At 35.1% G+C, this 18927-nt stretch overlaps 1 protein-coding gene across 4 annotated transcripts in view; it reads left to right on the forward strand.

Annotated features, from left to right (window-relative positions):
- LOC104596758 (transportin-1-like) overlaps positions 1 to 8938 on the forward strand; it is a 114974-nt gene extending 106036 nt beyond the window's left edge. Inside the window, exons 23-29 of one of the 4 annotated variants that reach the window (XR_735094.3) lie at positions 71 to 142; positions 223 to 347; positions 6761 to 6812; positions 6898 to 6966; positions 7056 to 7115; positions 7941 to 8277; positions 8541 to 8938. Coding sequence is in view for 1 of the 4 variants with exons in the window: in XM_010258037.3 (XP_010256339.1) it covers positions 71 to 142; positions 223 to 347; positions 6761 to 6812; positions 6898 to 6966; positions 7056 to 7115; positions 7941 to 8024 (462 nt within the window). In the remaining 3 variants the exon portion in view is untranslated. Of the gene's footprint in view, positions 1 to 70; positions 143 to 222; positions 449 to 6760; positions 6813 to 6897; positions 6967 to 7055; positions 7116 to 7940 lie in introns of those variants that run through there. The other 3 variants (XR_735093.3, XM_010258037.3, XR_016076153.1) reach the window with 3 other exon arrangements.
- The last annotated feature ends 9989 nt before the right edge of the window (positions 8939 to 18927 follow it).

Here is an 18927-nt window from a genome sequence, read left to right on the forward strand (position 1 = left end):
GTTAATTTTGGAGTCTTAATTAGTATGACAGTAATAGTTTTTGAGCATTTTCATTACTCCCAAATTTCAGGTTCAGCAAGACATATCTCCTATTGCATTGAGAGTTGTTGAATGCCTAGTTCCAATTCTTAAAAATGCAGAGGTAATAACTCTTCTGTTGTTGCATCAGTTGGTACTATTCTTCCTGAATGTTCTTATCATTTTCATGGTTATTGATGCCAGGGTCTCAACAAATCGCTTGTAGAAAATAGTGCCATTACTCTTGGTAGGCTTGCATGGGTCTGTCCAGATCTTGTTTCACCTCATATGGATCACTTTATGCAACCGTGGTGTACTGCTTTGTCCATGTATGAAAAGTTCATTCTCCTTTTTATTGGTTTCCCCAAGCCTTGTTTCCACTAATAATGAAGGGATAGTTGATGCCATTATCTTCCAATATAAGCATACAGTAAGTTATCCACAAATAGTTATGTTTGTGATTTTAATGTTTGAATTACTAAGGGGATCCTAAATACTTGTTGGGTTGATCTTCAGGTTGTTTTACTAATGGTATTAATGGTTTTGGGTTCCAGCCCTCCTTTTCATCATACTAAGATCTCATTGTTGCTTTTAGAAAAAAGGAAAAGAAAATCAATTGTTGATGTAGTGGTTCCTCGATACTAAAGTTTGAATGATTCCATAGCTCCACCAAGAATTGATGCTTTTTGGTTGCAGGTGTTGCATAACAAGATAAGCACCTGTAATATATGATATAGTGCAGGAAATTTGTTGTCTTACATAAGTGGAACGCACATTGGGTAATTGTGCATCTTTGTTCATAGTCCAATTTCCCCCAAATTTAGTGTTATATTTTAATTCCTTTAGCATGGCCTGGTTTATTCCTAAGTGGTGCAGTATTCTACGAGATCTCTATTGTCTCCTCAGGGTGAAGGAACCAGTTTTTATTGCAACCCTTATGGATGTACTTTGAGGTATCTAGAAAGATGGAAATGGAATGTAGCGGATTGGATGCTTGGGTGTATCAAATCTTGTTACTTCTCCATATTAGTTAATGGGGTGGTTAGAGATTTTTTCTGGCGTGTAGAGGCTTAAGGTAATCTGTTCTCCATATAGTTGATGTTTATAGCAGATTAATATCCGAGGTTGATAGGGAGGAGATTAGGGGTTGAAGGGTAAGTAGAAACGACATTCCAATTACCCACCTTAGTTTCTAATGGTATAATAATTTTTTGTGAAGGATACCTTTGAATTGGTCTCAAATTTGAAAATCAATCTTGAGAAGAGTTGCATTCAGGGCTCAATTTGCAGGAGGGGGAGATTGATTTTATAGCAATCACTCTAGATAGTTGCACCACCAGTTGGCCCTTGACCTAATGGGGTTTCCCCCTAGGGGCAAATGTCAAACAAAGTAGCTTCTGAAACCCAATCTTTGAGTGGTATGCAAAGAGATTGACAGTTTGGAAGAGGAATTATATTTCGTTTGGGGGGGGGGGAGGAGGTGTAAAATTACATTGATAAAAGCCACACTTGCAAATTTGCTAGTTTATTACCTATTAGTTTTCAGGATTCTACAGAAGGGGGAAGAAAGATAAAGTCATGAGCTACTTCTTGTGGGAATTGAGTGAAGAGAAGAAAGATTTTCTAGTTAGGTGGGAGGTTGTTTGCAAGGGCTTACAAGAAGGTGGATTGGGGGTAGGTAATGTAGAGAAGAAGAATGTGGCTTTGTTAGGGAAATGGTTATGGAGATGGCCATTAGAGAGAGAGAGACTTTAGCAGGTAGTGGTAGCCAATATTCTTGGTAGGTTGGGTACTGGTTGGGATGCAGGTGTATCTTATCGGGCTACTTTGCATCACCTTAAAAGGTTATTCATGGCATTCTTGAATCTTCATCACTTTCTCAAATTTATCAGGTATGATGTTTGTTTTAGTGATTCAATCTATTTCTGGGAGGATGTTTGGGTTGGGTGTTCTCTGAAGGACATTTTCCTTTCTTAGTACTTTGTGTCTTTTCACAAGAATGAGTTTCCTTCAAAATCCATTGCTCCTTTACTTCCTGTGGGTCATAATTGGGATTTTAGTTTCCTTGGTCTGAGGGGTGATGTATTGCTTTCTTCGGTTTGTTAAAGCTTCTTGATAGTATGTGTTTGGACCCCTCTAAACCAAATAAATGCATTTGGGCCCCCAAACCAAAGGGCATTTCTTTTTGTGCCTCCTTGTTTAAGTCTCTTTGTACCTCAACTCTCTTTGTTCAAAGAGGTTTGGTGTAAACCCATTCCACCTAAAATAGGAGCCTTTTGTTGGGAAGTGGTTCACGGGAAGATCAACACTATGGTCATGCTACAAAAAAGAAGACCTTCTCTGTGTGTTTTCTCATCCCATTTTCACATTCTCATTTCATTAATAATGGAATAGATTCAGTTATTTCTGAAAAAAGATGTTGGGAAGTTCATCTATTAGTATATATTAAAACAAAACTGACCACGTTAGATGGCCTTTCATTTCTCCCCTTCCCCCACCGAGGCTTCTCCTTGGTTGCCTCTCTCTCTCTCTCTCTATTTCGCATGTCCATTAAACCGTATGCCTCTTTCCCTCCCCCTATATCTCTCTATCTATTTCCATATCTTTCTCTATCCACTATGCAAATACATGCGTTTATTTTTTCATCAATGTATTAAAATATTAATGTTTAAGTTAAAACTTTTTTTGAAAAAAGTTTAAATTAAAACTTAAATATTGAAATAAGATGTGGACAAAATATCTAAAATACTAATACTAGAAAAAAATAGATAATACAATAAGACAATTAATAAAAGTAAAGAAAAAAATACTAATTAATTTAAAATCTTATTATAATTATAAATAATATTTAACATTGTCATTATAAAATCTCTCTCTCTCTCTCTCTCCACGGGATGTTTTGGGCCCCACGTCACTATTTGTATTGATGCTGAAATTTGGCAAACACTATAGCAAGAAGATGGGTTAAGAAAATACAAAATTTTGTTTACCAATTTGAACAAATCTTGATTGATCTGGTTTGGTCTGCCAAATTTGCTATATAAATTTTCAGAAAATGTCTTGAAAATAAATATTAGAAACACCATTAATTAACATGTTTTTTTAAATATTAATTTATTCAAAAGTACTTTTGTGCTATATTTTGAAAAACAATTGTTAAAATTCACTAAAAAATTTGTCTATAAATTATGTGAAAATTTCACTACTACATGAATAGTTTCCTGTCTTATAGCCCCATTGCAGTGAACTTAAAATTGGATTAGGTTGTTTCCCTAGCTTTGCTAATTTCCTAGGAGAAGACAAAGTTCATAGGTCGGGTTATTTGAATCCCTAAAAACTATTCGACCTGCTAGCTTCAGTTACCAGTTCATACTGGTAATACTGAACTGGACTAATCTGGTTAGACCTAGTTATGCAATTCTGAAAATATAAAGAGCAAATAAAAGAAATTAAGGGAAGATAACAGAAAAATAAGGGAAATTTTCTGAAAACATAAAAGATAACAAAAAATATTAGAAACTTATTTTTTTAATTAATTGATAAAATAAGAGAAAGTTTCACAAACAATAACAGAAAATTTTAATACATTAAAAGTAATATTTACTGAGAAAATATTGAAAACCAAAAGTAACAGAAAAATACAAATAAGAGAAAATTAAAGTCAGCAACTTACTTTACACAATTAACTTAAAATAAGTATAATAACTTAGTTTTATTAAATTACTCAGGAATTACTAAAATTAATTTTATAAAATTTGAAAAAAATTAAAATTTAAATGATTAATAAAAATAACATAATTAAACAATAAAAAATTGTTAACAGACTTAGTAAAAATGATTTTATTAGTTAAATTTGATACAGAGCAATGTTTTAAAATGCGGAGGCGTGATGCAAGGCATTCCACCACCTAGTGGCGTGAGGCATAGTTCAGAATGTAAAAGGCATAAGCCTCATTAAGAGGTGGGGGGGATGTGGAGGAAGGAGGATCTCATTTTTCTTTATTTTTAATAAAAATCTTTTATATTAAGAACGATGGTGATGCATAGCACTAGTTGAAGGCGGGGGGGGGGGGGGGGGGGGGGGGGGGGGGGGGGGGGGGGGGGGCTAGGGGGTGAAGCCCCAACCAAGGGATCCAGGGGCTTAGCCCCCAACACTCTTTCTTTCCCCTTATGTTTTCTGCCCTTTCCTTTCCTTTCCTTTTCTTTTTCTCTTTTTTTACTTCTCTTTCTTTCTTTTTCATTCCCTTCCCTTTCTTTTCCTTTCCTTTCCTTTTTTTCTCTTTTTTTTTTCTTTCTTGTTTCTTTTTTTTGTCTTTTTACATGAGGTGTAGGCCTCTAGCACACCTCATGAAAAAGCGTACGAGGTGTTTGCTTGCACCTGAGGTGTACGCCTCAGTGGTGTCAGTGCCTTTGGCATATGCCTCAAGGCATTTTGGGGGCGCCTCTCGGCATATGCCTCCCACGCCTTTTAAAACACTGATACAATGTAATAAAACATAATTTAATTAAAACAATATTTTAAATTTAAATTAATAAAAAAGTAGCTCTCCTTCTCCCTGACCCCTTCTAGATTTTTTGTTTTATAATTTATTTGACAATACATAACCCAATAATAATACTAATGGATAGGGTTCGACTTGGCCCAATTAGAAATGTCCTAAGACTCCTGTCTCATTGTCACTTAACAAGGCCTGTGCATAGCAATTAAGAGTAATATAATTAATAAAATGTAATGAAAATAGTAAAAATGAAAATAAATAATAAAAATTAACACAAATTTACCTAAAATGTAACCCGAAAATAGTTTATGTTGGACTTGGTACCACTTGACCCGCTTGATACATTTTCATAAGTAGTCCACATCAGCATGCTTCTCCTTTCTCCCTTCCCCCTTTCCTACTTCCTCCACTCTCTAACCTTTGTCTATTACCCCTTACCAGCCCTCTCGTTAGGCCACATCAGCAAGGCTCTCATTGCTCCTATTAGTCCCCACTTCCTAATTACCTAAAAATCTTCCTAAAATCTCTCTCTCTCTCTCTCTCTCTCTCTCCCCCCTTTAAAACCCCTCCTAAATCTTCCTAAAATCACTCTCTAGTCTCTAATTGATCCATGTTTTCTCCCGTAATTACTTTCTATTCATTTATATGGGTCAATTAGAGGGAGATAACTATTTATGGGTGTAACATAATATGGGTTCCATGTGTTGGCATTACCCGTACTACTGTATGTGTAGAGAACACTGATGTGGGCCCCACAGCAGTGGTCCCCACTGTGTTCGTAGGACAGCATGTGTAGTTATTTGTTTCAGTTATAGTAGTGTCAGTTTGTTAATTCAGTTGTTATTTATTTCAGTTTTTATTTACTTTATTTGTCATGTAAGTACTAAGGGCAGATCTGTCCTTTCCATTATGTACTGAACATAACCTATAAATAATAAGAGAGTGGCGGCGGCAGATCTGTTAGAATCTGTCCCTCCTTTCAACCCCTTGTGTTCTCTTGTTTCTCTTCTATTCCTTCTCCTTTCTCTCACTTTTCTTCTGTTTTGTAAACCTAAAACCTATTAGGATTCAAGACTGATTACAGTCTTGATCTTCTACTGTATGTTAAACTCAATTAACAATAACAGCGTGCAAAATTAATTAGTTAGTTAACTAGTATTAGTAATTCACAAAATTATTCATTTAATTTCCATTTAAAAATGATTAACATAATAGAAAATTATTAACACAATAATAATTGTTAAATATTAATTTACTAAATAAATTAAAATTTAATAAAAAATTAGTAGTTTAAAATTGATTTAAATTTAATTTAAAATAATGGAAAATAAATACAACAAGCTGGGTTCAGCATAGGTTTTCCTTCACCCTAACCCGATCCTGCAATGCTTCTACTCGAACCCAACTTATTGATATATAGTTTCCGAACCTGACCCAACCCTATAGGGGTTCACCTGATACCAACCAGACTTTTATCTTTTCAATTTTATTTTTCTATATTGTATTTGATAGCCCAAGTAAGGATGACAACCCTGCTAGGGCTCCGATTCGCCATGCCTTGATTGGGGAGGTTTTTTTACTGTTGATCGGTTTCAAGACAGGTTTCAGGGAAACCCAAACTTTGGTGACCGTGGACAGGGTGGGGTGCTATTTGTCCAGCCCACCCTGAGTCCTGCCCTGCCCCCCCCTCCCCCACAATCCACCCCACCCCCAATAGATAATGCGCATGCTATATTATTTTATATATTATGTTTACATATATTATAATATGACACCTATAATACATATTATATATAATAGTTTCTATATGTATTGTATAAAATAGATTTTGTGCAATACATAATATTGTATAATCAACCCTAATAAGCATTATTAAAAATAAAAGTTTAATGAAAATTAATACAACTTTATCAAACAATACATACCACAAAAATAATGCTTGCGATGGATTTTGTCTGAATTGCTGATCAACAAAAAAAAGGGATTTAGTCTGACTTAACCCAATTAGGAATGACATAAGACTCCTTGCTCAATTTCCTACACAAAAGCCCTTGCATCACACGGGTCCTGACTAGTATTGAAATATTTAAGGCTTTCATATTTGGTTTACCCAGAAAAGCAGTTGATTTATATCCAAGATACATTTCATATTTGGAAAGAATAGATATACTCATTAATATATGTTATACTAGTTGTATGGACTTGTTTCTGTCAAGTTTCTCAGAACAATCAAATTGTTTCAGGATACGAGATGATATTGAGAAAGAGGATGCTTTCCGTGGTTTATGTGCTTTGGTATGATTTTTTTAAAGGTAGAAAAGATTAAGTAGATTAGTTGCAAAATTTTCATTTTCTAAAGGTTATTGTCAAACTTTTTCAGGTTAGAGAAAATCCAACCGGGGCTTTGAGTTCACTTGTTTATATGTGCAAAGCTATTGCAAGTTGGCATGTAAGAATGGAATAATCCTAAACTCAGAACCAATTCACTACTAAGATCCTTTCCCCTTTTGACTTAATCTTTACCCTTTTTGCATTCAGGAAATAAGGAGTGAGGATCTACACAATGGAGTTTGTCATGTGTTAAATGGGTATAAGCAGGTCAGTTGTTATCTTTGCTTGTGAATGTCTGCAGTCTGCTTGTAGCATTTCATAGCTTGACTATAGACTAGTAATTTTTTGGGTTCCTTTTATATGAAATTGTATGTTAGCCTATTTCAGGAATTCGAAAAATGGTTTAGCAGGGCCCCAAATGGCCTCATAACAATCTAATAAAGGAATAATTTTGCAGGTATAGTGGCAAGGATTAAAATCCCATTGAGATTTTAAAACATTTGATGTTTCTTTCCAATTCTGAGGGTAAATGAAAGACAATGTTTAGGAGAAAATATAAATAATGACAAGGAACAACAAAGATAAGATGTAAGAAATGGATACAAGAGAATAAAGTTGGAAGTGATAAATATTGAAAAAAAAGAATGGTTTCCTTTTTAGATTGTTCCAAAAATTTCTGAAGTTTTGATTATATCTTGAAATATCAGTAAAATTTTGGTAGAAAAATTTCTTTGGACCAGTTTGAAACATGGTCTATATTTGAATTTTAAATCCTTGACCTGCCTGCCATTTTAATTATGCTGATTGACAAGCAGCCACTGGTAAAGATTTTGAACTGGTTTTCTACTGTAGTGGTATAAAATTGCATAGAGGGGATTCCCTGGATTTTGTTGAAACATATATACTGTTCTTGCCCACCTGCCCTACTAAACCCAGCAATCTGCCTGGCTTATCCATTGGAAGTCAATATCTTGAAATTGAAGTTCATGCATTGATAACAGGATGAAATCTTTACATTTATTAGCAATTCATACATGACTAGAAACTATACGTGAATGTAATAAAACAGCATCTGCATAAATATTTGGACAGATGCTCAGGAATGGAGCGTGGGAACAGTGCATGTCTTTATTAGAGCCTCCAGTGAAGGACAAGTTGTCAAAATATCAAGTATAATGATGTCCCATCAAAAAGCGTTGTATCACCATGCTGGTAGTTGTCTCCAGCTTGCTTCTTCCTAGGTGTATGTCTGTGTGAAGCCATGATTGGTTTGAGCAAAGGGTTTTCTCTTGTCTACATTTATCCAAGTGAAGTTACGCCTAGGATGGAAGCCCAGAGTCTTAAGACTGGCCATTCTAAAAGAGTGTTGAATACATGGGACAGAAGAAGCTAGTTTCAAATTGGATGGAAGTTGGAAGCAGGTCCGAAGGTGCGGTTTTTCAACTACAAATATGGTTTTGAATTTTGATATAGGTGTCATTCAACCCTTTTAATTCATTTACAGTTCATCGTTGTCATGTTTATACGTCAGTGGTGAGTTTTTTTCCCCTTAATTGTCTGTAATTTCCATTGATTTTTCAATTTTTTTTTTTTTTTGGGGGGGGGGGTACCATAAGTTTCATTTTTTTCCTTACTTTTGGGGATTGTTATTTTAATTTAAAGATGTAACAATGTTTCTGTGTTTTCCACCAGCTTATCGGCATTAACCAGATGGTCAGGTTGGTATTCGTGGCCTTTGGATTTCATTATTTGATTGGAAGTACATTTTATTTCACTTTTAAATCAGTTGAGTGTAAGCAGTTCCTGCTTTTGTTTGTGACAATTAATCTGTTTTAATCAAGGTTCAAAATATCAGTATCACAAAGTCACAGAGTGTATTTAATACTTGGAAATGGATTGATGCACTTTAGATGTGCATGGATAGTGGAAGATTTGGATACACTTGGATGCATGAAGGAAATTCTCATATATACAGACAAGAAACTTTATATGAAGAGATACATTACAATTAATATAGCAGGACATGTAAATATTGTATCCATACCACGATACTAAATAGCAAATGTCTCAATATAGAGCTATTGTATACATCAATATTCTAGTGTTAATTGTGTTTCAGGTAACGCCACTCTTCCTGTCATTAATATTAATATACAATTATTAATAATTGAAAATAGCAAATGTTTCCACGGTTCAAAGTATCGACACATATCGGCTCGTATTGGTTGATATGTATTGTTCCGGGACCCCTTTGATACGCTCCTATAGTGGGTGTATCAGGGTCTGACCGGTTCAGGGGATGGAGGAGACCTAAACAGGCCCCCCTGAACCGGTTTCAGAAAAAAAAAAAAAAAAAACATAAAAAAACAGTATAGATTCACCCAATACGCTCATACTAGTGTATCAAGCGTATCGATGTTTTGAACCTTGAATGTCTCATCCTTGTATAAGCGTAACAGTTAATGAAAATTGATATTCATTTCTGGTGAAAGTTGGTACTTTGAGCATTGATAGTTAGTCATCATACAATTTGCAGGTTGAATCCAACTTAACGTGACCACGAACAAAGCCATTTCTGACAGGCAGGCTTTGATGAATAATAATCTCCAAATGAAAAGGTGCACTGGGGTGGGAGGGGGGCGGGGGGCTGGGATGATGCCTGTATTCCCAAAATGAAGTCCCAGTAGTGTTTCCAAAGGCTTGCTGGGCAGTAGTTGAGGTCCTTGAGGACTGGGGAAGATTGTAATAAAAGGCTGAGAGCTGAACCCGGATTTTTTGTACTTATTTGGTGTGGGGCGTGGTGCACTTCCAATCAAATTCAATCACGTCACACACCACATGCTTCCCTATCTCACAGGTGTGGATTAAGTTAAACGACAAGTTTGGGGTGTTACGTCCCTAAAATTTAATTTTAGAAACTTAAAAGAAAAGTGAAAAGGAAATCATTTTCTAGGAGTTAGTTATTTTGCCAAGTGGCAGAACAGATCGTTCTTCAGTCAACCTAACGAAGATGCCATTAACCAGCGATTTGCAGCAACAGATCGTTCTTCAGTCAAAAGATGGAAATCGTTTTGTAGTAAATGGGATTTCTTTACTGTTTTCTTCTCTTCTTCGGGCGCCATTAACAAGAGAATTACATGAAATTGTTTTGCAAATAGTTCCAAGGGACAGAAATCATTTTGCAAGGGTGTGAGTTTTTGCAAAGACAACGTATAGGTTCTCCCCACCAAAGTGCATTAAGAGTTTTAATCATCTCAAATGGGTCTTAGAGAAATTTTCTGTAGCTTGATGATGCAGAATACTATTGCTATTACTTCATTTGGAAAAAGCAGTGTCCTCAAGTGAGAAGAAAAACAGAAGAAATCAAACGATTTCTTGTAAATGGCTTTTGCCTTTTGCTGAAATCTTGTTAATGGCACCCAAAGGAGAAGAAAATGAAACAGTTAAGAATCTTGCAAAACGATTTCTGCCCCTTGACCAAAAGAATGGCTTATTCCTATAGATTGCTTGTTAATAACAGTTGTACCTGTTTAGTTTTGTTTAGTCAACAGTCAAATTTCTTTTTTTTTTATTTAAAAAAGTTGGAGGCATAACGTCCCAAATTTATTGTTTAACTTAATCCACACATATGAGATGGAGAGGCATATAACATGTGATTTGATCGAATATGCATTTGGCATTCCTTATTTTAAGGACATATCTCCTTTTCGCAATTAAAAACTCATTATTTATAACGGTATTTTAACTGGAAAAAGGTGATAAATACTTAAAGTAAGGAATGCCAAATGCAATCTAAACCATCCAAGCTTTTAGCATGAGAGGGGAGGTTGATGCAAAGAAGTGATAACGATCTTGATGGGAAAATAAAGATTGATTAAATCACCCCTCCAACAGTGAATAGTGAGATTTACAAGCTCGGCGACTTTACAGTTAAAATTCGCACCACCTTCTTTTAACTTCACCCCTCTATGCAAGGATCTTCAAGAACATTAATCTGCCATCCTGACCTCACCCATCCAATGGAGAGCGTGCTTAATGAATTTAAGCACGTGGAACTTGGGCTCACACATTGTGGATTTGACAAGACTAGACGAGACGCCCATTGTTGCAAGACAAAGGCATAAGATGTGGCTGTAAATAGTTGGCATCGCTGGTTGTTACGGCCGTACGGATGTTGGTTAGCACTGAGACGCGTAGGGGTGTCAATTGGACTTGATCCAGTCCAATTGAAGTCTATTATAAATGGACCAGGTCCAATCCAATCCAATGAATGTTTTGGACTAATTTGGATCAGTCTAATTCGATGTTTGGACCGTCCAATCTGTTCAAATTAATTTTGATTTAGATTGATTTCAACTCAAACCATCTATTGACACATATTCTTATCTTATATCAATGGATCAGATACTGGCTTAATCCAACCCAAATCTAATATAAATTTGTTATGGACGGACCAGGTCCAATCGAATCTAATAAATATTTTGGACCAACTGGTCCAATCCAATGTCTTGTTGGTCTGTTCAATCTGTCCAAATTGATTTTAGACTGGACGGATTCAATCCAAAACCGGTCCATTAACACCCTTAGAGACGCATGTACATGTTTGCCATCATTTTAGTATTCGCTGAATGTATAAATTCATCATTTTGTATACAAGATAGGGAATGGAAAAAATTCTCATTTCTCTTATTTCTCTTTCTCTGCTCTTCTCATTAGAATTTTCATCTCTGGGTAAGCCAACCCACCTTTCATTCGCTCAAGGCCCTTTCTTCTACTTTGGACCTTTTGTGAATGTTAATAGTGACCGTCTTCCTTATTCAAACTCTGCAACGCGCAACATTTGGTATCAGAGCTGTGGTCCTTGGCCATGGTGGAGGGAACAAGGTCGCAAGATTTAAGGAGATTGGACAAAACCCTCAAGATTCTTGTCCAAGAATTCAAGAAAACTGAAAAGCAAGAAAGGGCTATTTCTGAGTTGGGATCATGTAGCTGGAATGAATTTTCAACAAAGTCAGTTTCTGGCTGAAGTTCAAGCAGCTTAGAATGCATCTGGGGTAAATTCTCCAACTTTAAATCATCAGAATTTTACTCGGTATCCCAAGATTTAATGGGGAGGATTTGAAGGGATGATTTTACAAATGTAAACAGTTTTTTGAATTAGACAATACTCCAATCGAATCCAAGGTTAAATTGGCAGTTGTGCATTTGGAAGGTAAGGCTCTACAGTGGCATCAGATGCTAGTGAAGCTTAGGAAGGGATTGCCGGATTTTTTTGATAGGAAAAACGAGGAGTTCCACAAGACTGTGTTGACAAGCATCCAAATCTGTTCATTTTAATGAACAAATGGTCAATATTTTTCTCCTTACCACAAAGATGACAGTCCAGATTAATATTAAGATCTCTACGGAGAAGAAAGAGAAAAACTTTAATCTTAGGACTTTCAGTCTCCAAATATTATTCTGACGTCCATTGGTATTGCACCATTAATACTACATTCTTCATTATAGGTCGTCTTAACAGAGAATTTGCTATTTGGAGTAAACTTCCAATATTATTCTGACCTCCATCGGTATTGCCTATTCCACCATTAATACATTCTTCATGGTCGTTTTTAACAGAAAATTTTCCATCCGGAGTAAACTTCCAAATTATCTTATCCTCCAAATTATTAGAAGGGATTAAGATGGATTTAATATGGTGCAACACACAATCGGGCACCAAAGATCTAATGAGATCTTCCTTTCAAACCCTTTTATCCTAATCAATCACATTACTAACAGACATCTTCAAATTTGGGATACTATATGGGTTGACATCATCTAAAATTGGAGTATTTTCTGCCCATGCGTCCTTTCAGAAATTGACCAAATTTCCATTACCAATCTGCCACCTCATTCTTCTTTTAATCAAATCAGTTGAATCAAGAATTGCTCTCCAAGCCCAAGAGATACCCTTTTTTAATTTAGCTTCCCAAAAATTGCAAATGGACAAGTATTTACACCTCAATATTGTTACCCAAAGATTGTCATGGTTGTTAATAATTTTCCACCCCAACATGGCAAGCAGGGCCTTATTGATCCACCGAAGATTTTTTAAACCCAAGCCCCCTTTAACTTTGGAAGTACAAACTTGCTTCTGGTTAACAAGGTGGATAGGATTTTGAGATTTTGAGTTTGACCAAATAAACTCTTTCTGAGCTTTCTCAAGATCATTGATAACATTAATGGGGATTTTAAAAGATTGCATCACAAATTGAGGGATCATGTAAGATGAATTGTTAATTAGGGTCAGCTTACCTGCAAGTGAAAGAATGTTCTTTTTCTATCCCACAAGTTTCTTAGTCATTTTCTCCCAAGAAATTTAAAGTCCTCTTTAAATACCCTGCCCGAAATAATGGGAGCACCTAGATACTTTTTGTTTTTAGTCTCAAGGGGAATTTTGAGAATTCTGGACATAATCTTTTGGTGTCTATTAGGAATATTTTTAGAGAAGGTAATAACTGATTTTAAGAAATTTGGGAGTTGACCCAAAGCAATGGTAAACTTGTCAATGATTTCTTTAATTTTGAGAGATGCATCAATTGAGGCTTTGGCAAAGATAATGCAATTGTCATTAAATTGGAGGATAGGGATGGTTGGACCACCCCGAGAAGCCTTACAACCAATCAGCTTTCCCCCGTTTAAGACTTCCCCCTCTAACTTCTTAGAGAGCACTTCAGCACATAACACAAAAAATATACGGAGAAAGAGGGTCATCCTGTCTAATGCCCCTGCTGGCTTTCACCAATCTAGTGGCAGACCCATTAATTGGAGTTTGAAATGAAACAGATTTTATATATTCCATTACCCAATTAAATCTATTTTTTTTGTGAAAACCAAATTTATTTAATACATTTTCAATAAAATCCCATTCTAATGTATCATAGGCTTTCTCCATACCAATCTTGCAAGCCATAATGCCCATCTTACGTTTCTTCTCTTTCATGGTATGTAACATCTCGTGAGCTATAAGAATATTGTCAATAATTTGTCAATAATTTGCTTGTTGGGAACAAAGGTACTCTGGTAAGGGGAAATTATATCACCTAAAAATGGCTTGATACAGTTCACTAAAATCTTTGAAATGATTTTGTAGACCACATTGCATAAACTAATGGGTCTGCAATTGTTCACAGGATTCTCACATTTAGGGATAAGGGTGAAAATGTTTTATTTAGATTCCGATTCATTTTCCCAGAATGGAAGAAGGCCTTTATTTACACACCAAGTCCCCAATAATAGTCCAAAGGTTCTTAAAAAATAAGACAGTAGTACCATCTAGACCGAGGCCTTCAACTCTTTCACAGAGAGAGGGTATTATAGATTTCCTCGTTTGTAACTTCCTGACATAATTTGTTATTGGTTTCCTCAAAAGAACAATGATCAATATTGGAAATGAAGCTACCCACCTCACTAGTTCCTTCAGATTTAAACCTCTCTTCAAAACTCTTGCAAAAAAATTCTTTAATGTCTTCCTCATTTTTGATCCAGTCACTATTCTCATCCTTTATTTTCCTAATTTAATTTTATACCTTCTAGTGATAGCAATAGTATGAAAAAATTTGTTATTCTTGTCCCCAAGCTTGAGCAAATCGACTCTCAATTTTTGGGCCCAAAAAACTTCTTCACGCGAGAGGGTGATGTTCAGGAGTTTTTGGAGAGCTTTTTCTTTATTGATAAGTGCCACATTGTTTGGATCACCCTCCAACTGCTCTTGGACATTTTGAAGATTTTTGATGGTTTCCTCTTTTTTCTTTTTAATATTCCCGAAATGATATCTATTCCATTGTTTTAGTTCTTTAACAAGATTCTCTCTCTTTTTATTAATTTGGAAGGCTCTAGTACCACTAACCTCAATGTCCCAAGCTTTCCTTATCACTTCATCAATACTAGGATCTAAACACTACATGGCCTCAAAACAAAAAGGCTTTGGGCCCATTGGAGGTGGTGTCAAAGACAAGAGGAGTATGATCTGATCCCAAGAAGGGAAATTTTACAGTTTACTTGATGGAAATTCACATCTCCAATTAGCAATAGTGAGAATCCAATAAATTCTCTCTTTGGTTGAACTATTTTTCCAACTAAATTGAGAATCCTCCATCTCCATATTGATTAAATCACAATAATCTATTATTTGATTAAATTCTCTAATATGGTGAGGGTAAACTTTCTTACCATCTTTTTTGTTTTCATTACTCCTAATGAGTTAAAATCACCCATTAGGCACCCCACCCCATTGGTGTTATCAGAAATATCTTTTATCTAATTCTAGACCATATTTTGTTTAGTTTTACAAGGTGGACATAAATGAATGTATTAAACCAAGAGTTATTGGAATTCAAATCAGTGATAAGGGTATGCACTAAATGATCATTGGATAAAATAACATTAACAGAGCACAAAGATGAGTCCCACATCACCCAAAGACCCCCAACAAAACCAATAGACTCTACTAAATAATTCTTATCAAACTAAAATGAACTGACAATTTTCCTTGTTCTAATAGGGTTAATTCGAGTCTCCATAAAAAAACATATACCAGGATTATATATTCTAATTAGTTGCTGAACTTGCTGTTTAAGTTTGAACTTACCAGTTCCTCTTACATTCCATATTAAAATTTTCATTAATTCCATTAATAGTAACAGGACCATACTCGTCCTCAAATGTGCTTGGACCAACTTTCTCATTGGGGGCAAAAGCATTACCAGCTTCACTATTGTCGTGATCCTCCTACTCCGGATTCCTTTCTTGACCGTCCTACTCATCATCCATAGCCTCATCATTATCTCCTTCAACCTTGCCAGTGCTAGCTTCATCATCAATGTCCTCCCTAGTCCCAAAATGCACATCCTTGCCTTTGTTCATAGTTTGAGGCTGGATGAGACATTCATCATTCTTATTCTGATGAGAACAGTCAACTGGGTTGATTGATATGTTAGTTTTCCTCACCCAACGTTGATTCTGTGTCACTCCCATGAGCCGAAAGTATAGTAGCATGACTCGAGTTAATGAAACGGGTTTGAAATTTTTTTGCTTGTTCTTGTCTTTGGACTTTCAAGTAGTCCCAATTAGCTGATTTCTTGGTGCCATGGTAAATCCTAGATCTCTCCCCACTAAGGGTGTCAACTGGCCCATTTTGGATTGGATCCAATCCGATCCAAACCTTATTAAATCGGTTTTGGATGGTCCATTATAATTATTGGATTGGACCAATCCAAAATAAATTGGTCCATATTCTTATTGGTCTGAGTTGGACCTAAACCAAATTTACAATAATTTGATCATAAGGCTAAGCCCATGTCCAATTTGAAACTGATCAAAATTAAAGCTGGCATAAAATCACTTTTATGAAAGTACTTTTACGAAAGCACTTTTATGAAAACGCTTTTATAAAAACACATTTATAAAAGTAATTTTATGAAATGTACTTTTACGAAAGCGCTTCTACAAAAATACTTTTACGAAAGCACATTTTATAAACATACTTTTATGAAAGCACTTTTATAGAAGCAGTTTTATGAAAGTACTTTTATACGAAAGCACTTTTATGAAATCACTTTTACAAAAGAACTTTTATAAGACCACAAAAGTACTTTTTACAAAAACACTTTTATAAAAATACTGTTACAAAAGTACTTTTATAAAAGTACTTTTACAAGCTATTTTCTTTTTCTTCAATATGTTCTTTTGCTTTTACCTCCGCGTAAGTTATTTGTGTTCTCTTTGCATAATTTTGCCCTTAGGCCCATCATAGTTTCATTAAGGCTATGTTTGGTTTGAATGAAAAGGTTGGAATCAAAGGATTCCCTACCTTTTCTTTCAAACCAAACACAGCCTAAGGGTCTCTTGCAACAACCTATGGAGGCATTTCAGTTCTTTCACTCTTCTCTATAAGATCAATATTTGAAAGTATTTCAAGATCCTCCTGTTTTTTAATTTGGATAGTCCCATGTTTTCCTCCATGAGTTGCAAAGATCAAGTAAATTACTGAGTTTATTTTTGTTGTGTTATATAATCTGGATATTCCATGTTATTTTCATGTCGTTTTATTCTTGCGGGACTTTTTGCAGGTTAGGAGTAGTTAAAGAAACTTATGTTATTTATCTCACAAACTTATGTTATTCGTTCACTCTTCACTCGATGTTAAAACTCTTATCTTGCTAACATCTAGGCTATTTATTTTGCTTTTCTTGAAACTTGGATAAAGGAGATATTCTTTTACTTATGAAAATTAAAACTGAAAGAAATAAATTGATGGCTTGAAGTCTCCACGGTACTGAACTAAAACTGGAAATATGGTCACTTTAGATTTTTGCTTCATAGAGAGTTCAGTTGTATAAATTTTCATATTTTTTGGCATATGTTTGGATAAACAGTTTTGATTCTTATGTTTCTTCTCATTTTTTAATAATTAATTATGCTTTCATTAATGGAACTTATTATATTCACGTGTGCAGGACATTGCGAGGTAATGGCATAACTGGTGAGAAATCAAAGGAGTTTAGAAACTTGTCTGGTTTGACACGCTTGGATTTGCAAGGTAGCCATTTAACTGGTGAGATATCAATAACTCAAAAATGGGACTGGTAATTCAAGTATTGGACCCAAGAAATTTTACTTAATGATGCTGGCCTATAAGATTTTTGTTCAGTGTTTATATCAAACTTGAATTGAATGCTACAGATGTTTAGCATACAGAACTTTAAGAGTAACTAATTGTTATTTGTTCCTAGCAGCCTCTTTAATTCCTTTTCCACTCTAGAAAATGTGTTCAATTAATGAGTATGATATATTTGGATTATTTTCAGATCCTATCTCATTTCTTGGATATCTGCTTGCAGCATTTGAAGTCCTATTAAAGTGCCTTGGTTTGCAGTACCACAGAGAGAAAAGCTCTTCTCGACCTGAAAAAAGGGTTTCAAATATCCTTCAAATGGCTCTCCTCTTGGGATTCAAACAACAAAGTTGTATTTGTGAAGGGATCAAGCAAGCGAGATGAGGTTTGATTTTGAAAAACTCCTAAAATGGCATTGTGAAGAGAACATTTCTTGTACAAACAAAGAATTTATAAAATTGAAATTAAGATGTATTTATGATTCAAATATTTTGAATGGAGAATGGGTTTTTAAATTTTATTTGTAATCGATATTTTTTATTTTTGTATTTCATTTCAATTTAAGTGAATATAGAGAAAACAGGTTATTTGAACCTAATTAGAAAAAAAAAAATTAAAAGAAAAGGTTATATGAAAAAAATTGCTTTAGCGGCAATTACTACTGCCGCTAAAAGTATTTTTAGTGGCAGTTTGGTATTTGTATTGACAGTCTTGAAAAGCTGCCGCTAAAACTTCTAGTGATAGTTTTTTATTGACTGTTTGCCGGCTGCAGTTAATGTCTCTAGCGGCAGTTTTAGGGACCTTTAGCGGCAGTTTTGACTGCCACTAAAAGTTATTTTTCTTGTAGTGTTAATTATGTATACCCCTTACTCTCTGGTATTAGAAACCCTACCAATGTGTCTACTTCCGAAGGCTAATAGGATTATCACATTAGAAGACCCCAGGCATTTTGTACAAGAAAAATCCAGTACATGATAGAGAATAGTTATGCACAATTTCCAACTGGAGGGAATGGTATTTTCTTGTACAAAGTAAATACAAATGGAGTTATAAGCATAAATTTAAAATCTTGATTACTAACCCAACTTGGTTATGGATTTGGTGATTGGGTCTCATGTTTGGGAAGACTACTGTCGTTGAGATCACCTTTTCGGCGTCTTTCAGTCTTTTGTTCCGCTTGCAGTGGTTTCACGTACCAGTTGGTGCTCAATGATTTCTTCTGTTTCATCAACGATTAAGTAGCTGCTTGGTGATGGTATTTATAGTTGTTTACTTATCACTTTGTTCTTAATTTTCTTGCTGTTTGTAGCATTTTTCTTTTTTTTTTTTTGAAGCGAAAAGGCAAATTCATTCTATCATCAACAGTTCTTGCAGATCACCTGGCCCATGAGAGAATTCAAAAGGAAATCTGGTGTAGTGTTC

The sequence above is a fragment of the Nelumbo nucifera genome, chromosome 5 (assembly GCF_055504915.1).
Source record: "Nelumbo nucifera cultivar China Antique chromosome 5, China Antique-T2T, whole genome shotgun sequence".
Taxonomy (NCBI): domain Eukaryota; kingdom Viridiplantae; phylum Streptophyta; class Magnoliopsida; order Proteales; family Nelumbonaceae; genus Nelumbo; species Nelumbo nucifera.